Source organism: Somniosus microcephalus, chromosome 5 (assembly GCF_052327205.1).
Source record: "Somniosus microcephalus isolate GS21.2 chromosome 5, FLI_Smic_1.0, whole genome shotgun sequence".
Lineage (NCBI taxonomy): Eukaryota > Metazoa > Chordata > Chondrichthyes > Squaliformes > Somniosidae > Somniosus > Somniosus microcephalus.
In genome coordinates this window covers 43331222-43352705 of record NC_140991.1, presented here as the reverse complement: position 1 = coordinate 43352705, position 21484 = coordinate 43331222, and the positions used below count along the sequence as shown (strand labels likewise).

Here is a 21484-nt window from a genome sequence, read left to right as displayed (position 1 = left end):
CTTTTTCTCTCCATCTTTGGCCCTGTGTTCTGCAGGTTATGGACAACTTTCCGTTATGTGTTGTAGATATGGGTGGTAGACTCCTCCCATTTGTTCACCATTTCAACCCTATGTGCGCAAACCCTCTCCACTGTCTGCACATGAGTTCAATGCTCCCTAATCATAACTGTTTTGAAGAATGGGTTCCTTAAGATCTGGGTCCTAGGCTCTTTATCTGAAGTCAGTCGTTTCTCCACCCTCTATGGAGGAATGGCACTCTCTCTCTCTCTCTCCCACCACCAGCTCTTCATGCTCACTAGTGCTTAGTGCCTCACTTAGCAAAAACCGTTCCAACTCATTACATCCTCTTGATTGGGTGTCTCTGTTGCTGATGCTTGCACAAGTTAGCTGCCATATGAAAAGTAGAACCACTTAACATCCAGTCTATTCCTACACATAGTTTAAACTATGATGGAGTTGGTGGGGAAGTGGCAGCAGTTGAGGTTGTGGATCTGGCAGCAGACTCACCAGTGGAGGTGCTCTGTGGTCATCATTATGGCCGGCCTTTCCCTGCTGGACATCCCGTATGATGTGAAACACACACGAGCTTTGTTAGCTGGTTTTAGGCCAGCCTTTTATCTGGAGGAAGAGAAGACAATTTAAGAATATGATTAGATGTGGAAGTGCATTGCCCTTTGAATCAAGTGTCCTTGAAGACTGGCAGTAGCTCTTGTAGCAGGCATGGTGAGTTACCAGAATGGTTTTATGTAAAGAAAATGCCTGAGTGTTTGCAGAGGTTCCCCTTTGCAGAAGTGAGCTCCCCTGACCCCTTGGTGCTGAGAAAGCAAAAGCATGATAGCTAAGGCACTAAGTGAAGGTTTGAATAGTAGTGGATGTGTGTTGGCAAAGTGCCTTGACTTTTCTTGGCCATACTTTGTGAGGTCATTGAACCTTTTCCTGCTGTGTGTGGCAGTTCCTTGGGGTGGTGTAGATTGCACTCGCTACGTCTGCTAATTTCCTTCACTTATCCGTCACCCTCATGGGCTTCCCACCCTCAGCAGTCAGCAGACTACCTCATCTGGCATTCAATTCAGCCAGCAATGCCTGGGAATCTGGGGGCCCTTTTAGCTGTAAAGTAGCAATAAAACTATCAGAGGTGCTATAACTGCCCCTGCATAGCAAACGAGGACCAGTGAGGACATTTTAGTGGTTTAGTGGTGGATTCACATGATGGTATTCCTTTTCTGCCGTGAACCCACCAACAGGAGGAGAATTCAGCCCAAAGACTTCATCATTTGACTCCCATCAATGTACGCGTGTGAGTTAAAACATATAGAACATTGAAGAGTTCATGACTTTAATTTGTATATATAATAATTATATGCATTCAATATTTGCAATTGAACAAGCTAAATTCCAGTGCTTCTAGTTTTAAAATGCCTTTCCTTCCCATCTCCCCACATAACTCATATTCTCCCCCCTCCCATTTCAACCTTACCCCAACCTTCAATTTTGGTTTTGAAATTTTAAAACCAACACAAGATGACAGACTTGTTTTTTCCCACCAGGATGCCGGAAGCCAACAAATTGGTTTTCTTTTGGGAAGTTGTGGTGTTACTGTAGCATTAACCAGTGATGCTTGCCACAAAGGTTTGCCTAAAAGCCCAACGGGGGAGATTCTACAGTTTAAAGGTAATTGGTTTTCATGTCTTTTAACTTCACTTTTACTATTTTCATGTCGCCTGCATTTTATTGTGATTAATTAATTACTTGGATAAATCTAGTTTAAGTTGCACCCATCTAATACTGTAGTGATTGTAACAACTTTATGAATAGTGAATTTGATTTTCTTCAATGTCCAGAGGTTATATTTCCCACAATTTAACATGACCCTGTTCTTCACTAAACCATAGCTCTTCGTTTTAATAGCTCCACTATTAAAAACTTAGAAGCTGATTCTTCAATTAAATTTGAAATTCAACAATCATTATTACACAAAAACATGTAAAAGAAATTTGAACATGCAGTCTAGAATTTGCGCTGTATGAGCACCTCATGCATTTGCATCAAATTCTTTTGTTCACTTTTAACAGATATTAACCCATTTAAAACAAATATTTCAATGCCATTATTGAAGTAGTGGTTAGATGAATCTCATATGAATATACATTGAGTGTTTAGCTAATATTGTGCAATTTCCAGGCCAATATTTTTGGGATTGAGGTAGTGGCGTGGGTTAAAACACTGTCCCTTCACCTCTGGGGGGGCCAAGCTTTAAACCCACCCTAAACTGATGGGATCAAAGTCTCTTCTTTGGCTGGAAGAGTTCTAAGTAAAATTAATACTGGCATTCTCAGTCCAGTTGTTTACTGGGCACACGTCCAACCACAAAACTGTTCATAATTTAACAGTAATTGACAGCCTTATTCAGAAGCCATGAGGATTTGCTAATACAGCTATGTCAAATTAGAATTTCACTTGAGTATGTAAGGTTGTGCTGTCTGCAGTTGGATCTAATACTCATTGTTGGGACAGAGTAGAGGAAGCTTTACTCTGCATCTAACCCATGCTAAACCTGAGTTCCAAGTGCTCAGTGATTTATACCTGGACATAGTCTCTTGAATTGACATCCCTGTTCTGTATTTGTGTGTAAAGTGCATTTCTATGCATATTTCCCTGATGACTGTATCTTAAAGACATTACATTTAAGAACTCTTTGTAGGAAGTCTGCTATGGTTCAATTTTTTTTATTTCAATGATCTGTACAGACTATGAATATATTCTGTAGTTATTAAATGAAAAAGTTGAGGTCAAAATACGATTGAACTGCATTGTTCTGGTGAATAAGCTATTACAATATATTCCATGAATTATATATTTTATTTTTTAGAACATATATATTTTATAATTTGGTAATCTTTCAGACTCTCATATATGGCTGTTACTGTTATGATAGCCCATCAGGAGACTATTTAGCAAGAGTTTAACTCCAAGTGAGATTTAAAATGAATGAATTGTTGAGCTATTAATCCAGATGTTTTGAAATCATTTTTTGAGGTCCTGTGGGTTCGAAATTTATTTTTGAAAAAATTGGATGGAGGAAAATTTGTATTAATTAAAATTCAAAAATAAATTAAATAATTAGAAAAAAGTTGCCATATGAAACACTGCAATTATCATTTATATGGACTCAGCTATCGTAAAAATATAGTCTGTGCCTTAAGGTTTAGATAAATTTATCGTTCTACTTAAAACAATTTTTTTTTTAATAGATTAGTCTAATTTGCTAAATGACTATGATCTAGACAAATATATCAATAAAACAATTGGATTCAAACTCATCCTGCAAACAAACTTCTTGCAGTTGCACAAAAATAAGAGAATACTGGCTGAATCCGAACCATAGCTTCTTAATGTCAAGGGAGCACGTGGCTTAAATCTCTGTAAAGGCTTGTACTGCTGAGAGAGGTGCTAGCTCACTTCATTTGGAATAGCTCACTTCACCCTACGATGAGCTGATTTTACTTTTTGTCGTTTTTTTTTTTTAGGTTGGCCACGGTTGCTGTGGTTTGTAACAGAATCTAAGCACCTGTCTAAGCCTCCTCGGGATTGGTTCCCTCACATCAAGGATGCAAACAATGACACTGCATACATTGAGGTGAGAGGAACTGAAATCTAGAAACAAAAAAGTTTCATAAATAATTGACTTGATTAATGAATGTAATTCATAACTTGTCATTTGTATGTGCTTAAAATCGAGTAAGGGTTGGTATCTTTTAAGATATTTCAAAGATACTTATATAAAAGTAACTTAATTTACTGCAGTTTATCCACTAATAGTGTTGTATAATTATTTATATTCGGTTTTGAATCAATGCATATGATGATTAGACTAAATTTACAAGGTGTAGACTTAACAGTTGGTTGGTTGAGCCAGTATTATCTTACATTTTAGCTCTGTAGTCACAGGCTGTAAAATACTTACCAATATAAATTAATGTTGCCATTCAGAATTTGAAATCAGTATGGCAATCACTTTTTGTTTATGGCAAACATATAGCAGTCTCAACTTATTGGATCAGTAAAGCTATGCATACCGACTTCATAATGGGCTCTCCTTAGGCTGGGGTAAATTTTGGGATATTAAATTGAGCACGCTTTCCACGTTGCAATATAAAATGGTCAGCAGATCATACAACAGTCCAGTAAAATAAGGGAGCCTGGAATAAAATATGACCCGTACTCATAATGGGAGTCTCGGTGTGCGACATGTAAGGTGAATTTCCTTGGGGCTTTTCCCACCCTGCTGCTGTAACTTCAGCTCGTAAATGAGGTTTCTGCTGAAGTTGCAGTGGCGGAGCAGGAGAAACCCTGAGGAAATTCACGCCCGAGTACAAATTGCAGCATCAATAAATGGGTATTTGCCTTCGGGCTTAAAGAGGGGCAAGAGAGGGAAAACTGAAAGTTTCCCTTGGCACGCTGCTGTGTCAGCTAAGCAGTGGAATTGACGAACATCCTGAACATGCTTACAGGCTGGACTTTCATTCTTGTCTGCCTGCTGTTCAGTGAGGACAGCATTGGGTTGGGGAGGGAGAAGGCGGAGACTCCAGAAGCATTACGGTCAAAAAGAAACAAACGAACAGTCCTCACTTAGACATTTCATATTGCGATAATTACTGAAGCCTATTTCAAGGCCTGGAATATCTCTGCAATCAAAAAATTGAAATTGCAACAGTAAAATAAGACTCCAGTTCTGAATGATATCACAGTGGAAAGACCATGAAACGCTACTGAACAGAAAATTAGAGGTGGTATTTAAACAACATCAATTAAAATTAATTTAACAGTTTAAATCTCAAGCTTTGAATGCGTTGGTTTTTATTTTTATTTTCAGGTAGAGGGAAGTAGCCAAGCCATTGTAACATCAGAGGCATTATCATTTGTATTATTGCAGCTTTGTAAATAAAAACGGTTTGGCGCATTCAGTGAAGGTGGGGTTGATTATTTTGGGTTGAGTTTAAAAAAAAAAAAAAAAAATTGCTGCATTTTGTTGTGGTTACACTTGCTACTTTTACAGCAACAACTTGCATTTATAAAGTGCCTTCAACGCAACCAAACATCCCAAGGTTCTTGGGTACAAGAAAACCCAATGCTGAGCCCAAGATTTTGAGATTAGTTTTTCTATTGCCTAGTTGCTTCTGGAAATGACTGATACTGCATTCAAAACATGCAAGAACTCAGGATGAAGCAATTTAGTGCAATCCATGTTGTGGTGTAGAGGGAATTATGAAGAATTACATTAAATGTACTTGGGACATTTCAGACACTGTTGAGTATGATTTGTACAGAAAAGTAAATTTAAACCAAATATTACTTAATAATTTGCTTACTTAACGGAAGATCAGTTTTTGGAATAATATGCCAAGGAGCACAGTAGAGACATAAAATATGGGCAATATGCCACCGAATGCAATAATGGAAGAGTTGGCGTACTGGAAGGATTAGTTTCAATTGCTGTAATGGCCATTTCTTGGTCCTAACTCTTCCTACATTGTTAAATGATGGGAAAAATATCTGGTAACATATCTTCAAAATACAGTGCACTCTGTGAGCGCAACCACTTCAACTGTGTTGGTCTGTTTTATTACTAGTACAAGACATGTAAAGATGGCAGCGTGCTAGGTGTGACTGTGACACGAATTGCACTCCTGACCCATTGTCAGGCTCTGACTCAGGCCTGTGCGTATACAGAAGGTAAGGGTTTCTTTCCCTTTTCATACTTGCAGTAAGTAAAATATTGGCTGCAATGTAACTGCGTTGTATAAGTGATGAGCTACAGATGTCCTTGCAATGAAATGGTGGACCTTTACGTTTTGGCTGTTTCAATATTGAGCAGCAGATTTTCATTTTAACTTACCATATTGACAAACTGGGGAAAAATGAGATATAGATTGTGTGGATCATTTGTCTGGGTGAGGGAGTTTTACTAATTTTGATCATCACATGTTATACTTTTGCAATGCTCCTCCTCGTTCCTTACCCCCTTCCCATCACTTCTTCTGTTTCCATCTCATTGTGTACATTCTTACATTTTTAACTTTGCTTTCATATTTGTGAGCATTGAAACAGTAGGAAACTGCCAGTTTGGACACTTCAGTCTTGTTAGGTTAAGGAGGGATATATTATTTTGAGTTCCCATTCCTGATTGCTTGTGGTGACACTTGCTGGAAAGCGCACGTGTCAATACTGGCTGAGATCAGGATCAGCTGTGTATCATCGCTGTCGAATACCCTGCCAACACTCACTCGCTGTCTCTGCTCAGATAAAGAATGGCCATTTGGGCAGGATACCAGAGGACAAACTAGTGCTGCGAAACTGTATGTCAGCACAAGCCAATGTCTTTAGGAGAGGGGGTGGGGGGGGGAATTGGCAAAATAAGAAACACCAAGAAAAACCCAGACTTGATTCTTAGAACAACAGAAGGTCTCGATCTGATTAAATTGCAGGCCAGTAACAAATGCATTGATTAATGTTCATAATGTCTCGCCGATCTGCTGTTCTCATTTGCGACTGAATCTGGAGACCTTACTGAAACGTATTGCTAACCGAAAATTAGTCATCTCTAATATGGAAATTATTTTTTTAAATGTTGCCGTTCCTCAATGTGTGAAGGTAATTTTAGAATGATATAGAATAGCTAACGTTATGCAAATGTGAATTGGGTAATTTCTCGGTCCTGCAGTTTTGAAGGTCAGTTCTTTGGAGTTGTAATGTGACATTTATTGGCACCTGTTAGGGTTGACTTTAAATCAATAATGAACAGGAAATTCAAGTGACATGCCCTCTCTTGGGAGATCACCGTCCCTGTCTACTTGAAAGTATTAGGGATTTGCAGTGTAACTCCTTTGAAAAATTCCATAGCACGTTCTGAATGACATAAATTCTTCCTTGTAGTGTTCATTAGTTCAGTTTTGAGTCTCTCTTGACTCAATAGTGTTATTTTTAGCCCCTATTGTTACTAAACTTAATAAAATATTTACAGTAATCTGGTGCCACAGTGATTTTTATGAAGAATGACACACTGAGGTGTCAAAATAATGCTGAATAATTCATGAACTATACAGCTGACAGTTAATTTATGTGTAGTGGTTTATACTTCTATGAGTGACCACTGGAACTTAATGATGCATTAACATCACGTGCAAATGCATGAAGCCCCCATATAAATCAAATGCCTAACTTTAATTCACAATTATTGGTAATTAAACCAAGAATACTTGCATGAATATTGTATAAATAAAAATACACATTGGGAATAGTAGTTTGCAGAAAATGAGCATCTCTTTCAAGAAACTGCCAATCCCAATGCATATGCTCAAAGCATTGGCATTATTTTGAAGTCTTCTTTAAAATCACTACCCTCCGAAACGAATTTAAATCATCCCTGATACTTCAAAATAAATGAGAAAAATCTAGCTGAAGTACATATGACTACCAAAAATAAATGGTGCATAAGTAGTCTTTAAAAATAATTACAGTGCTCAGCAAGTTTATCCAGAGGTCACAGGTTCATCTTTGGTATGTGCAGAGTTAGGTGAACTCAGAAGGGCTGGATTAGGGAGAGGAAAATAGAACAGGGCTGCTGCTCGTGACCCCTGCTGAGAGTGCACATGTGGAGGTCAAGCAAGGGCACAAGCTGCCTCTGTGGTAGATTGACCTGCGGACAGGCACCGTCGAGATTTGTACACCAATACTGACCACTCGGGCGAGGCTACTGTGTCACCAAACCCCAACAAGGAATTAACACTTTTACAAATCATTGCTATTAATGTCATTCTCTTACCAGAGAGGCTGGTTTTAAAATTCTGTGCCTTGACTGTGTCCAGTGGTGGAGGGATTCTCATGCAAACTGTTGAGTGGTGGGGGAGGTTGGGGGGGGTCTCTGGTTACATCATCAACTCTTGTCTGAAATGTGAGAAATAGCATCTCCAATCAGGAGGCAGGACACAATACGTATTCTCATTCTAATTGGAGAGCTATGTTTTTAATGCCTGCACTCTGGAGCCTTATCCTGGAATGTTCTAGTAAAGGAATAACAGATAATGGGGAAAATTCTTACGAAAGCTTCTGTTTTAACATCATATCTCTCAGATACTGTGAATCAAAATACATAGGAACTGCCCTTCCCAGTGGCTGATGTTGAATGCATCATGTGCTGGTACTGCGCCATACAGACGGGGTACGGTAGCAGAGTGGTAATGTTACTGAACTAGTAATCCAGAGGCCTGATCCAGAGACGCGAGTTCAAATCTCTCACCACCGCAGCTGTGGAATTTAAATTCAATTATATAAATCTGGAATAAAAAAAGCTAGTATCCGTAATGGAGACCATGAAATTACCGGATTGTCGTAAAAACCCATCTGGTTCACTAATGTCCTTTAGGGAAGGAAATCTGCCATCCTGCCTATATGTGACTCCAGACCCACAGCAATGTGGTTGACTCTTGAATGGCTTGCTAAGCAGAGGGACAGTTGAGAAGGAATGGGCAATAAATGCCTTGCCAGTGACGTCCACATCCAATGAATTTAAAAAAAGACCCAGTTCAATCCTTGCTTTGTGGTTGAGTTAGCCAGTCTCAAGTGGTGAGGCAGGAGAGCCACCACATTGGTTCCTCACTGTTCCCAGGCAAACAAAGGAAAAATATGTTGTGATCATTCAGTGACTTTCTCTGTCAATGGATATGCTAGTGACTGTGGAACAGGAACTGGGTTACCCTTGGCTGTAACGGAACTATTGTTGAATCATACCCCCGTCCAGCTTCACACATGAACAACGACCGTTTAACTAAGAGCTGCCAGTCTCTGACCGCATATCTTCCTTCAGAAGAGGATTGGTATGGATAGAAAATTGGAGGGAAAAACATTTAAGAAGTAACATTTAGATTTGAAATGAAATTTAGAGGAATATACCCGCTGCTTTTTTTCCCTTAAAGCTTTATTTTAACTGAGAAAGTCTTGTCTGTCTTAAACAGCGGAAACCATTGTGAATGTATTGGATTTTAAGAAAGATGTTGGCTTGTGGCATGGTATTCTTACGGTAAGACCTTTTCCTATATATATATTTTCTATATAAATAGCAAGTCTAACATGTAAAACTATGTATTCAGCAGATGCACTTGTTGGAAGGCTTCTACCAGCTGGTTGTAGGTTTTATCTGACTGAGAGAATTGATCTTGCATTATGAGAACATAAGAATTTTTCAGAACAGGAATAGGCCATTCGGTCCAACAAGCCTGTTCTTCCCCCCCCCCCCCCCCCCTTCTCCCAGAGATCAGCACTACTTTACCTACTTTCTCACCATATCCTTCAATCTAATTTCTTTCAGAAATTCTAATGCTAATACCTCAGTGAAGTTTTGGAGATGAGGGGTGGTGTCCTTTGGATATGTGATTTGAACTAAGGCATTGCTTAGTGTCCCCAAATAAATTATTGTCTCCTTAACCAGAGTAATTAGAGTGGGAGGCGGCTCATGTGGAATACATAGACCCTTTGGACCAGTTTTTGTACTGTAGACTCTGCAATTTTATGTATCTATGGTTTCCACAGCCTAGCTGCAAAAGGAGATACACAAATGACTTCCAGACTATTAAAATATATTCAAAACTGAATAAGGAGCTACATTTTCATAGTTAAACTAATTGCATCACTACATTAATTAATAAATATTTACCCTCTTCATTTTCTAGGTGAAGAGTACTCGGCAGCTTAACGTGTCGGTCAGCTCCTCACATTTTCAATTCTGCCAGCTTCTCTTTTCTTGTCAGTGTTTTCCTTCTCACAGCAACACTGTTTATACACAGAGCTAGCTCCTGGGTACAAGATGCACAGACATTTTAATTTCCAGGCAATAGGTGTCACTTTTATTATATTTATATAAGTAACTTTTACTCGTAAAAATGGCAGAGCAGACTCGATGGGCCAAATTTCCTCTTCCTGTGCTCTTCTGTCCCTGTGACCTTGAATGATCATAGGTTTGGGTTTTATCATTACAAGACAATGGCAGCCATTTTTCTAACCCTCCAGTCGTTACTTTAACTCAACTACAGTTATTATTTGTGCATTATAAGTTACAAACAGCTTTCATTATCATTGTGTTTAGATTTTCATAATCAATATTCAACTGCTTCATTAAATTTGATCTTTGGTCAACAATCTGGATTTTAGTTGAGTTGTAGGCAGCAGCACTTTCAATCACATGCCAAAATGGCATGGCTGGAAGGCAAACTGAAGAGAATTCAGAGTGGGTGCTTTACATGAGAAGGTGATGTCCTCCATACATGATTTTTTTCTGCCGATGGCATGGTATAAAAAAAAGAGAAAGGTGGAAATGAAGATTTAAAAGATTGCATCGCACAGGCCTGTGCAGCCATGTCACCTTTCCCTACACTCCAGCAGTGATGCATTGTCTAAAGTGCTTTGCAACATTTACGTTGCATCATTTTGACTTGATAAAAGCCGCTGCACGCAATGAACAACTATTGAAGTGTAATGACGGTTGTTATGTGCCCAACACGTAAAGTACTATCAGGTTCCTTACCGCCCACACTTATATCTTGTACTCACATTTTGTGTCCCCAGATTGTGTATAGAATTGGAAAAAGCTCTATTGGTGAATTTAGAAAAGGCAATAACTATTAAGTGGCTTGCTTGTTTTATTGAAAGATGAACTGCAGTTTGAAACATAATTAGCTTAATGGCTATAGCGCAGCTCCCATTCAAAAATCCAGTTGGCGAGAGATTCTTACTATTTGGAGATTAGCTACGCATTAATTCCCTTAATTTTCAGGTAAAAGTGGGTTGAGATAATTGTATTTAACAATGCAATAAACCAGGAAGAACAAAGAATGTTCAGTGGCCTCAGCTTGTGATCTAGGGCCATGACATGACATGTTTTGGCAAGTTGCCTTATTTCGAAAACATGCATGTCAAATGGCTACCAATAAAATAGATCAATTTCTATCATTGTTTTATTACACTGGATTGCTCTGGTTAAACATTCTTAATGATTCTAATGCTGGTGACAATTTGCAAGTGCTTAACAATTGTGCAGAGAATGGTGGTTTAGTACAATTATGATAAAATGTATTATGAATCTGAAATGCATATTTATGAAACAAAAATTGTATTTCTAAGTGGAATATTTTCTTATTGTGTTTTACTTTCCCCCTCAGAGCGTTATGAACATGATGCACGTTATCAGTATTCCATATTCATTAATGAAGGTGAACCCCCTTTCATGGATACAAAAAGTCTATGCATATAAGGGTAAGTACTGTTAATTATGCAGAAGGAGTTGTTTAAAGGGAATGTGATTGAGTATTACTCCTGTGTTTTCATTGATCGAATATAAGAGCACTTTTTAGTTTTGATTGTTGATGTAACAAAGTTGCATTCTGATCAAACCTGTGCAAAGGAACGCTAAGATTTGGGTTTTATTTTAAAATTAAGAGCGAATTCTGAGCGAATGATTTAATTCCATGTAATTCCAGCTAAAGTGGCTTGTGTGAAGTCGAGGGACATGCACTGGGCCTTGGTGGCACACAGAGACCAGCGAGACATTAACCTCACCTCGCTACGGATGCTAATTGTCGCAGATGGAGCCAACCCTTGTAAGTAGCTGCCTCCTTTATTAATCCTGTTGTTTTAAAACAAAATGCAGCATAAATCATTTGATCTGTAGCTTGCAACATTTTAACTCCAATGCAGTATTTAGAGTAGTGCGAAGGATGCTTTCAAGAGCACTTCAGTATAGTCACCTGTGATTTCAAGTGTTGTCACCTAGTGTGAGAGTAGAAAGTGCTAACAAAATACTGCACTTAACTGTAGAAATCTCTGAATTTGCAAAATACTTCATCAACTAGGATTATTTTGTATATAATCTCACCTGAGTATTATTTCATCATGATGTTAAACTGAAATGTAAAAATGAACCATCTCTAATCTTAAAATCTGGTGAAAATTACTATAGGTTTTCAATAATGTGGGTTTAATGCTATCTGAGCTATTTTTAATTCACCCATTAACTCTTTTTTGCATAATTTTTTTTCTGTTTCTAAATCCGTGCAATTCGCAATTTATTGGAAAGATGTTAGCGGTTGAACTAAAAATATATTACAGTAGCTTGGGGTGGTGGCGGGGTGGGGTGTGTGGGTTAAGTTAATGCAGTGAGCTGGACAGACTCATGGCCTTTCACGGCCACCGGACATCCCAAAGTGTTTGACAGTCAGTGAAGTACTTTTTGAAGTGTAGTCACTGTTGTAATGTAGGTTGCAGCACTGTCTTTTCACTTTTACAGTGTCAGCTGTGGCTCAGTGGGTAGCACACTCACCTCTGAGTCAGAAGGTTGTGGGTCCCACTCCAGAGACTTGAGCACATAAAGCTAGGCTGACACTCCAGTGCAGTACTGAGGGAGGGCCGCACTGTTGGAGGTGTCACCTTTTGAATGAGACGTCCCCCTCAGGTGGACGTAAAAGATCCCGCGGCACTATTTCGAAGAAGAGCAGGGGAGTTATCCCCGGTGTCCTGGCCAATATTTATCCCTCAACCAACATCACTAAAAAAGCTTATCTGATCATTATCACATTGCTGTTTGTGGGACCTTGCTGTGCGCAAATTGGCTGCAGCGTTTCCCACATTACAACAGTGACTCCACTTCAAAGCGCTTTGAGACGTCCGGTGATCATGAAAGGCGCTATATAAATGCAAGTCTTTCTTTCTCCGGGTCATGGTTAGACCCCCGCCCAAACTGATGGGGTGGCAGTCTTCACTCCCTGACTGCTGTGGGACGAGTGGATTTGGGCAGTTTCATCAGCACAGTGCTGCCCATAGTTTGGTGCAATTGGCACTAAGTTGAATATCTCATTCAGAGGGGACCACCAGGACAGTGGGTGGAATAGGCGATGCAAGAGGTGCTCTTCTAAGGCTGAGGCATAACACGCATTGGGGGGATGCTTTCTGCATTTAGAAACTAGGGTATCGATGTAGAAATTATCAGTTTATTTCACCGGCAGTGACTAGAAATACTAATTACATTCAGTTTTCCACCGGATGAATTGTTTGGCTCGGTTTTTGCCGGTGAGGCTAACAAAATCTACTTGTATAGATTATAGTGAAAATTATATTCAACTTAGTTTACAATTGCACTTGCGATGATTTAATTTAAATATTCAAACCATGGTATTTTCAAGGAGGAATGAAATATACAACTGAGCAGTACTTTAGAACTTTAAATACAAACCAAGTTTATGCAATCTGTCCTCATAATTTTACCATTCTGATTCCATTCTGGTGAATCTGTGCTGTACCTGTACCCCCCGCCAATATTTCCTGAGGCTCTGTGCCCAAAACTCAACGCAGCGCTCCAGATGGGGTCTGACCAAGGCTCTACACAACTGAAGCATAACTTCCTCTCTTGTATTACTAACCCCCCTGAGAGAAAGGCCAACATTTCGTTCGCCTTTGGTTTGATTACTTCTTTTCACCTTTTTGCTACATTTGCCTCTGGCGACTGCGCGCCAAACATAATCCATTGGTTGTAAAGCACTTTGGGAAATCCAAGGATGTGATAAGATGCTGTATAAATATAATTTCTTTCTTCAAAATGAACAATTAGCTTGACTATGTCCCAATCAATTCAGTTGGGCGGAGGGGTTGTGTGAATTTTGTAAACTAAAACGATAACTAATATCATTAATGAAAAATAAATGGCCCAGAAATTCGGGTTGGAGGCTACCCGCAGGTGTAAGCCTCCGACCTGCACTTACCTAGCGCGCCGGCCGTTGTGCTGTGGGCCCGCGTGGGATTCTGATCCTGGGCTGCCTCCAACTGCCGGCGCGCAGTGCTTGCATTATCCCAGGGGCGCAGTTAGTTCAAAGCGTCCCCTGGGATCACGTGGGCCATGGAGAGCCAATGGTAGCAGGGAAATGCCCATTCATAAAATTGACAGGAAGAGCTGTCAAAACTACAAATACTATAAGCCCCAAAACATAACTAAAACTTCAAATAATTTTTTTTTTTAATTACGTTTTTAAAATAACTATAAATTACATAAAATAACTATTTTAAACAATAATTTAAATTTTTGAAAAAATTGATTACATTTTCTAACGGGGCTAAAAATAAACTTACCTTTCTTTAAAGTATTTAAAAATAATAAACCTGTGGAAAAAATGTTTTAATTTTAATTAATTCACCACTTACCTTGTTAAAAGCAGGCCTTGTGCCTGCTTTTTAAAAGTGTAACTCCTGGAGACTTGCCCACCACCCCCCCCCCCCCCCCCCCCCGGAGAAACCTGGGGAAAAAAATGTAAGTTCCAGGTGCACTCGCTGCCTCTCCGGTGCACGCATTCAACCTCTGAACCCCTTCCTTGCACAAAACCAGCACTTTCGTTGGGCCTACAGGTGAGTACCCAGTGCGTACTCACCCGTGGAGACCCGAATTTCTGGGCCATTAATTTCTGTTAACTAAAAAAATCATAATTAAAACTAAGTTACTAAAATTGTATATAAAACTAATGCTAGCTGAAACAAATTATTTTTTGCAACTGTATCTACCCTTATGTCCTTGCCTACACTGATTTATAGAGTCATAGAGTTATACAGCACAGAAAGAGGCCCTTCGGCCCATCGTGTCCGCGCCAGCCATCAAGCCCTGTCTATTTTAATCCCATTTTCTAGCTCTTGGTCTGTAGCCTTGTATGCTATGGCTTTTCAAGTGCTCATCTAAATGCTTCTTTAATGTTGTGAGGGTTCCTGCCTCTACCACTCTTTCAGGCAGTGAGTTCCAGATTCCAACCACCCTCTGGGTGAAAAAGTTTTTCCTCAAATTCCCTCTGAACCTCCTGCCCCTTACCTTGAAACTATGCCCCCTGGTCATTGACCCCTCTACTAAGGGGAAAAGTTCCTTTCTATCTATCCTATCTATGCCCCTCATAATTTTGTACACCTCAATCAGGTCCCCCCTCAGCCTTCTCTGCTCTAAGGAAAACAACCCCAGCCTGTCCAGTCTCTCTTTATTGCTGAAGCGCTCCAGCCCAGGTAACATCCTGGTGAATCTCCTCTGCACCCTCTCCAATGCAATCACATCCTTCCTGATTTATAGTAGTAATAGATTAAACATTGTACTGGGCTGGACATTGGGCAGGGAGCTATTACTGACTTGTGTCCTCTTCGTGTGCTGATCTGCATTCTTCTCCTTGGGAGCAGTTAAATTAAGGGTTGTTTTTTTGTTAGGTCTATAGGAAATGCCCCAGACTGCCTAGAACCTTCCCAGCTATGGGTGAAAGTCATAAATCGCAAGTTCTGACTGAAGTGTGCCATGGTTATTTTAGCTGTGGGCTGGGATGGAGGGTGATCCATTCTGTCACAGTATGGGGATTCATTTGCGATATGCTACTATTATGAAAGGGAGGCCTGTTTTCAAGTGAGTAAACCTATTTGGTGTGGAGTTGGTTATACAGGAATAATAAAGGAAGTTGTAGTCTTGGTCGCCACTGGGACTGTTGTGCAAATTTCAACCTCTTCAAATAACCTCCTCATTGTAAAAGTAAATTCTATGCAATTGCCTAGGATTTAGTTCTCACTTAGCAAAAAGAAAAATACATGGATAGGACTTGCATTGCGAGATTTAGATTGGTCCCCAAAGTTAAAAGTTGTTCTAATATTTCATGAATGTTTTGTTCATTAGGGTCCATTTCTTCCTGTGACGCATTCCTTAATGTCTTCCAAAGCAAAGGATTGCGTCCTGAAGTAATCTGTCCTTGTGCCAGTTCACCAGAAGCTCTTACTGTGGCTATCCGCAGGTATGGCATTGAGTTGTTTGACATACAAAGTAGTAAGTAATGAAGAGAGGAGGTAGGTTTTAATCTGTTTTAGTGCTACAGAAAGTGTTTTGATGATAAGCCATTGCAAGATGAACATGTAGCTGTCAATTGGCAAGCCAATTTAGATGTTAACTTCATGGTAGTTCATTACTCATCCTGTTAATACCCCCCACTTTCATCCTGCCTGGCCCCACACTGTCTTTCTAGCCTGGGGATCTGAACTGCAGATGCCTTCACAGCTGCTGTCAATTCTGTTCTGTATCAGGCAAAAGAGGACATATTTCACACTTGCCAACATTGCTTGAAGAAAAATCAATATGGTGCTTGGTAAAGCAGAATGAAGTGTTCAGTCCTGTTTTCCATAAAGGCCAGCAAGGAACAGTTATTTTTTTCCTCCTTGTTGTGATGAGAAGGGTGGAAAAGTTGGAATCTGTACTGCTGCATTGAGCACTCCAGACATCAAAATAAAAATTGGAGTCTTCCCAATGAAATAAATAGAATTGTGCAATTATTCATTCTTTGGGGAAAAATTGCTATTTCTTCCCTCTGAGATGGAGCACTCAACACCCCAAGTGGTTGGAACTCACTGATTGCAGCGCTGGGTAATTGAGAACGTCCTTTGGGACTCAGATTTAAACTCGAGACTTCTGAATTAGGTGACAAGTTCTTAGTAAGCAACCAGCTTTCTGTTGGTATGGGGAAATTTAACACACTTGAACAAACACTGTGCTACTGTCTGATGATCAATTTTCACATTAACAACATTCTTCTATAAATCCTTCTTTAAAAAAATGTACTTGAGATTCTCTTGATGAAATTTTAAGTGTGAGAGTTTATTTTAGGCCAACAGATGACACCAACCAGCCTCCTGGCCGAGGTGTCCTCTCTATGCATGGCCTGAGCTATGGGGTGATAAGAGTGGACTCTGAAGAAAAGCTCTCTGTCCTGACTGTGCAAGATGTTGGAATGGTGATGCCCGGAGGTATGGCTTGATGGAATAAATTTATTTTGCTTCCTGTTTTATCAACTCAACATGGAGATTAAGTTAATCAGTTTTAAATGAATTGTGCTTTGTGCTATGTTTTCTGATTCTTCCGACATAATCTCAGTGAATTATTAAAAAGTCTCCGTGAATTATTAAAGAAGTCTTTAAAATATGGTACGCACATAGCAAATGTAGCAACAATTTTCAATGCCCTTGCTCACAGAGGAGGAGGATGATGCTTCTTGAATATATCGTTCTGTGTTAATTAAGTTTGATGGTTGGATTTTCACTTATTTTAGCAGAGAATATTTTTATATAAATGATTTCACTCTCGTATTATGTTACACTAGTGTGACATTAACTTGATAGTGATGTGATAGTCATCAGCTTCCATTTAGGAAATTGAAAACTTAATTTCTTCATTCATATTTATTTTACAAATGTTCAAGTGAACATATTACAAACATTTTAAATGCAAACTTTTTTCAAACTAATTGATTTTCACAAGATACAACTGCAGACTTTTTGTTTATTTTTGCATATCCTCACACTGAGTGAAATTAAAGTAGCAACGTCCTACCTGACACTACAGAGAATTGCATAGAAATTACAACACACACACCGGCCATTTGGCCTAATTAGTACATGTTGCTGTTCATCCTCCACATGATGCATACATATTGTATTAAAAAAACATTGACCTCTCGCGTGGCCTCTCTATTTCCCAATGTCTCAAACAACGATTGTTGGAGGATCTATTTCAAAGAGTTTTGGTCAGTCGATTCCTGCTACAGTGCACAGCTAAATATGTTATTGCTATTCAATAATATTTGTAATTGAACAAACTCCAGGACACTCATCCAACTATATAGCCCATGCTATTCAGCTTCAAGCAGTTCTATTTTATAGATGGCTCACCCATGGTCCCAGTAGCACATAAGCCATCATGGTCCAAAGAATTATTTCCGTCTATCCCTAACTTTATAATCTTCAGTGGGTTTCTTCAACTTATATTTATTCCCCTGGTTTTAAAAGAGATAATTGAGCATATTGGCCCAGAAATTCGGGTCTCCACGGGTGAGTACGCACGGGGTACTCACCCGTAGGCCCAATGGAAGTGCCGGTTTCCTGCATGCACTGCACATGCATGGGAAACCGGCACGTCCATTCCCCTGAAAGGAGGGGTTAAGAGGTCGAACGCGTGCGCAGTAGAGGCTGCGCGTGCGCATCAAACTTAGGTTTTTTTTCCAGGTTTCTCTGGGAGGGTAAGCCTGCAGAATTTAGAAATGTAAAAAGCAGGCGTAAGGCCTGCTTTTTACAAGGTAAGTGGTGAATTAATTAAAATTAAAACACTTTTTCCACAAGTTTATTATTTTTAAATACTTTAAAGCAAGGTAAGTTTATTTTTAGCCCCATTAGAAAATAAAATTATTTTTTTCAAAAATGTAAATTATTGTTTAAAATAGTTATTTCATGTAATTTATTGTTCATTTAAAAAATGTGATGTTTTAAAAAAATTTATTTGAAGATTTAGTGCTGCTTTGGGGCCGTAGTATTTATAAGTCTTGACAGCACTTCCTGTCAGACGTATGAATGGAGCATTCCCTGCTCCGATTGGCTCCCCATGGCCCACGTGATCCCAGGGGACGCATCGAACTAACTGCGCCCCTGGGATACGCAAGCACTGCGCGCCGGCAGCTGGACCAGGCCCCGGATCAGAATTCCACGGGGGCCCGTGCAAGGTAAGTGCAGATTGGGGGCTTGCACCCGCGGGAAGCTCCCGACCCAAATTTCTGGGCCATTAGCTGCTGTTGTTGGGATCTATTCCACATATCCACCAACACTGTGGGACTTCTTTTTCAATCAAATCAAATCAAATCAACTTTTATTGTCATTGTTAGTGCACAAGTGCAGTACAACGAAATGTAGGCTTGCGGCTCCTGAAAGTGTACATTTGGATTAAGACATTTAAACATTCAACATACATTTGGCTTGCAATACATTAACATAAACATAACCATAATAAAGTGCATTGGCAGATGTGCAGGCTTTAGAGTTTATTTGTGGAGTTCAGTAGGATGACAGCCCTGGGAAAGAAGCTGTTCCTAAATCTGGTCGTACGGGTGCGAATGCATCTGTAGCGTCTCCCAGATGGCAGGAGGGCGAACAGACTGTGGCTGGGGTGGGTAGGGTCTTTGATGATGGACCGTGACCTCCGTAAACAGCGTTTCTGGTATATGTGCTCTATGGTCGGTAGCCGGGTGCCGGTAATGCGTTGGGCAGTTTTGACTACCCGCTGCAGGGCTTTCCGGTCATAGTAGCTACAGCTGCCATACCATACTGTGATACAGTTTGTCAGGATGCTCTCTATTGTGCAGCGGTCAAAGTTAGAGAGGATCAGGGGTGACAGGTTACATCCCTTCAGCCTCCTTAGGAAATATAGGCGCTGCTGGGCCTTCTTCACCAGAGAGGAGGTATTGAGGGACCAGGAGAGGTCTTCCGTGATGTGGACTCCGAGGAACTTAAAGCTGTCCACCCTTTCCACCACAGCCCCATTGATGTGGATGGGGGTGTGACTTCCGCCTTTGGACTTCCTGAAGTCCACAATGATTTCTTTGGTTTTCTTGATGTTAAGGGCCAGGTTGTTATCGGCGCACCACTTCACGAGATGCTGGACCTCCTCCCTGTAGGCTGACTCATCGTTGTTGGTGATCTGGCCTACTACCGTAGTATCATCCGCAAACTTGATGATGGTGTTGGAACCATGAACAGCCACACAGTCGTGGGTGAAGAGGGAGTAGAGGAGGGGGCTCAGCACACATCCTTGTGGGGCCCCCGTGTTCGGGGTCAGGGGGGGGGAGGTGTGGTTACCTAATTTGACAGACTGGGGTCTGTTTGTTAGGAAGTCCAGGGTCCAGTTGCAGAGGGAAGTGTTCAGGCCAAGAGTTTGGAGTTTGGTGGCCAGCTTGTTGGGAACGATAGTGTTGAATGCTGAGCTGTAGTCTATGAACAGCATTCTGATGTAGGTCTCCTTACCATCTAAGTGATTCAGTGCCGAGTGTAGAGCAGTTATGATTGCATCCTCCGTTGATCTGTTTGCACGATAGGCAAACTGGTGTTGGTCAAGAGAGGCGGGAACACTGGCTTTGATGTGAGCCAGGACCAGTCTCTCGAAACACTTCATTATGATGGGTGTGAGTGCGACAGGTCGATAGTCGTTCAGGCACGTCACAGCCATTTGTTCATCTTTATTTTTAATTGAAACACATTAATTTTATTCACAAACATTTAATTAACCTCGCTGTACCTATATTGTCCATGGCTATTAATTCAGATACTTGGAAGCGTGTCTTCTCTGATTTTCTTCTTCAATGAAAACCATTCAGTTCCATGTCTATTTCTTCATGACATAAGAAATAAAGTACTTGCCTTTCATGTCCTCTGGATAGTCCAAGGTGCTTCACACCCCGTAAATTATAAAAAAAAGTGTGATCATTATTATAATGTAGGCAAATGCGGCAGCCAATTTCTGCACAGCAAGATTCCACAGAAAGCAGTAAGATAATTGATGCGTTAATCTTTCTTTGCCAGTGTTGGTTGAGAAACATAGAAGATAGGAGCAGGAGTAGGCCATTCAGCCCCTCGAGCCTGCTCCGCCATTCAGTGAGATCATGGCTGATCATCCAAATTCAGTACCCTGTCCCTGCCTTCTCCCCATATCCCTTGATCCCTGTAGCCTTAAGAAATATATCCAACTCCTTCTTGAATATATTTAATGAACTGGCCTCCACCGCCCTCTGTGGCAGAGAATTCCACAAGTTCACCACTCTCTGGGTGAAGAAATTCCTCCTCATCTCAGTCCTAAATGGCTTACCCCTTATCCTTAGAATATGACCCCTAGTTCTGGACTCCCCAGCCATCGGGAACCTCCTTCCTGCATCTAGTCTGTCCAGGCCTGACAGAATTTTATAGGTTTCGATGAGATCCCCTCTCAATCTTCTAAACTCCAGTGAGTATAAGCCCAATCGACACAATCTCTCCTCATACGTCATTCCTGCCATCCCAGGTATCAGCCTGGTGAATCTTCGCTGCACTCCTTCCATGGCAAGAACACCCTTCCTCAGATAAGGCGACCAAAACTGCACACAATACTCAAGGTGCGGTCTCACCAAGGCCCTGTACAACTGCAGCAAGACCTCCTTGTTCCTGTACTTGAACCCTCTCGCTACCAAGGCCAACATACCATTTGCCTTCTTAACCGCCTGCTGCACCTGCATGCTTACCTTCAGCGACTGGTGCACAAGAACACCCAGGTCTCTTTGCACTTCCCCTTCTCCCAATCTATTGCCATTCAAATAATAATCTGCCTTCCTGTTTTTGCCACCAAAGTGGACAACCTCACATTTATCCACATTATAGTGCATTTGCCATGTTTCTGCCCAATCACCCAACCTGTTCAAATCGTACTGGAGTTTCACGACGTTCTCCTCACAGCACACCCTACCACCCAGCTTTGTGTCATCTGCAAATTTGGAGATATTACATCCAATTCCCTCGTCCAGATCATTAATATATATCGTGAAGAGCTGGGGTCCAAGGACCGATCCTTGCGGTACCCCATTAGTCACTGCCTGCCACT

General features: G+C 40.6%; 1 protein-coding gene across 10 annotated transcripts in view; it reads left to right on the top strand.

The window, feature by feature from the left end:
* The window catches only part of LOC147117016 (disco-interacting protein 2 homolog C), a 597563-nt gene that overhangs the window by 470265 nt on the left and 105814 nt on the right, over positions 1-21484 (top strand). For all 10 annotated transcript variants that reach the window (XM_085987581.1, XM_085987586.1, XM_085987582.1 and 7 more), the window contains 8 exons: positions 1548-1671; positions 3528-3637; positions 5631-5733; positions 9012-9076; positions 11211-11304; positions 11529-11648; positions 15725-15839; positions 16703-16842. In XM_085987581.1, the coding sequence (XP_085843707.1) occupies positions 1548-1671; positions 3528-3637; positions 5631-5733; positions 9012-9076; positions 11211-11304; positions 11529-11648; positions 15725-15839; positions 16703-16842 (871 nt within the window). The remainder of the gene's footprint in view (positions 1-1547; positions 1672-3527; positions 3638-5630; positions 5734-9011; positions 9077-11210; positions 11305-11528; positions 11649-15724; positions 15840-16702; positions 16843-21484) is intronic.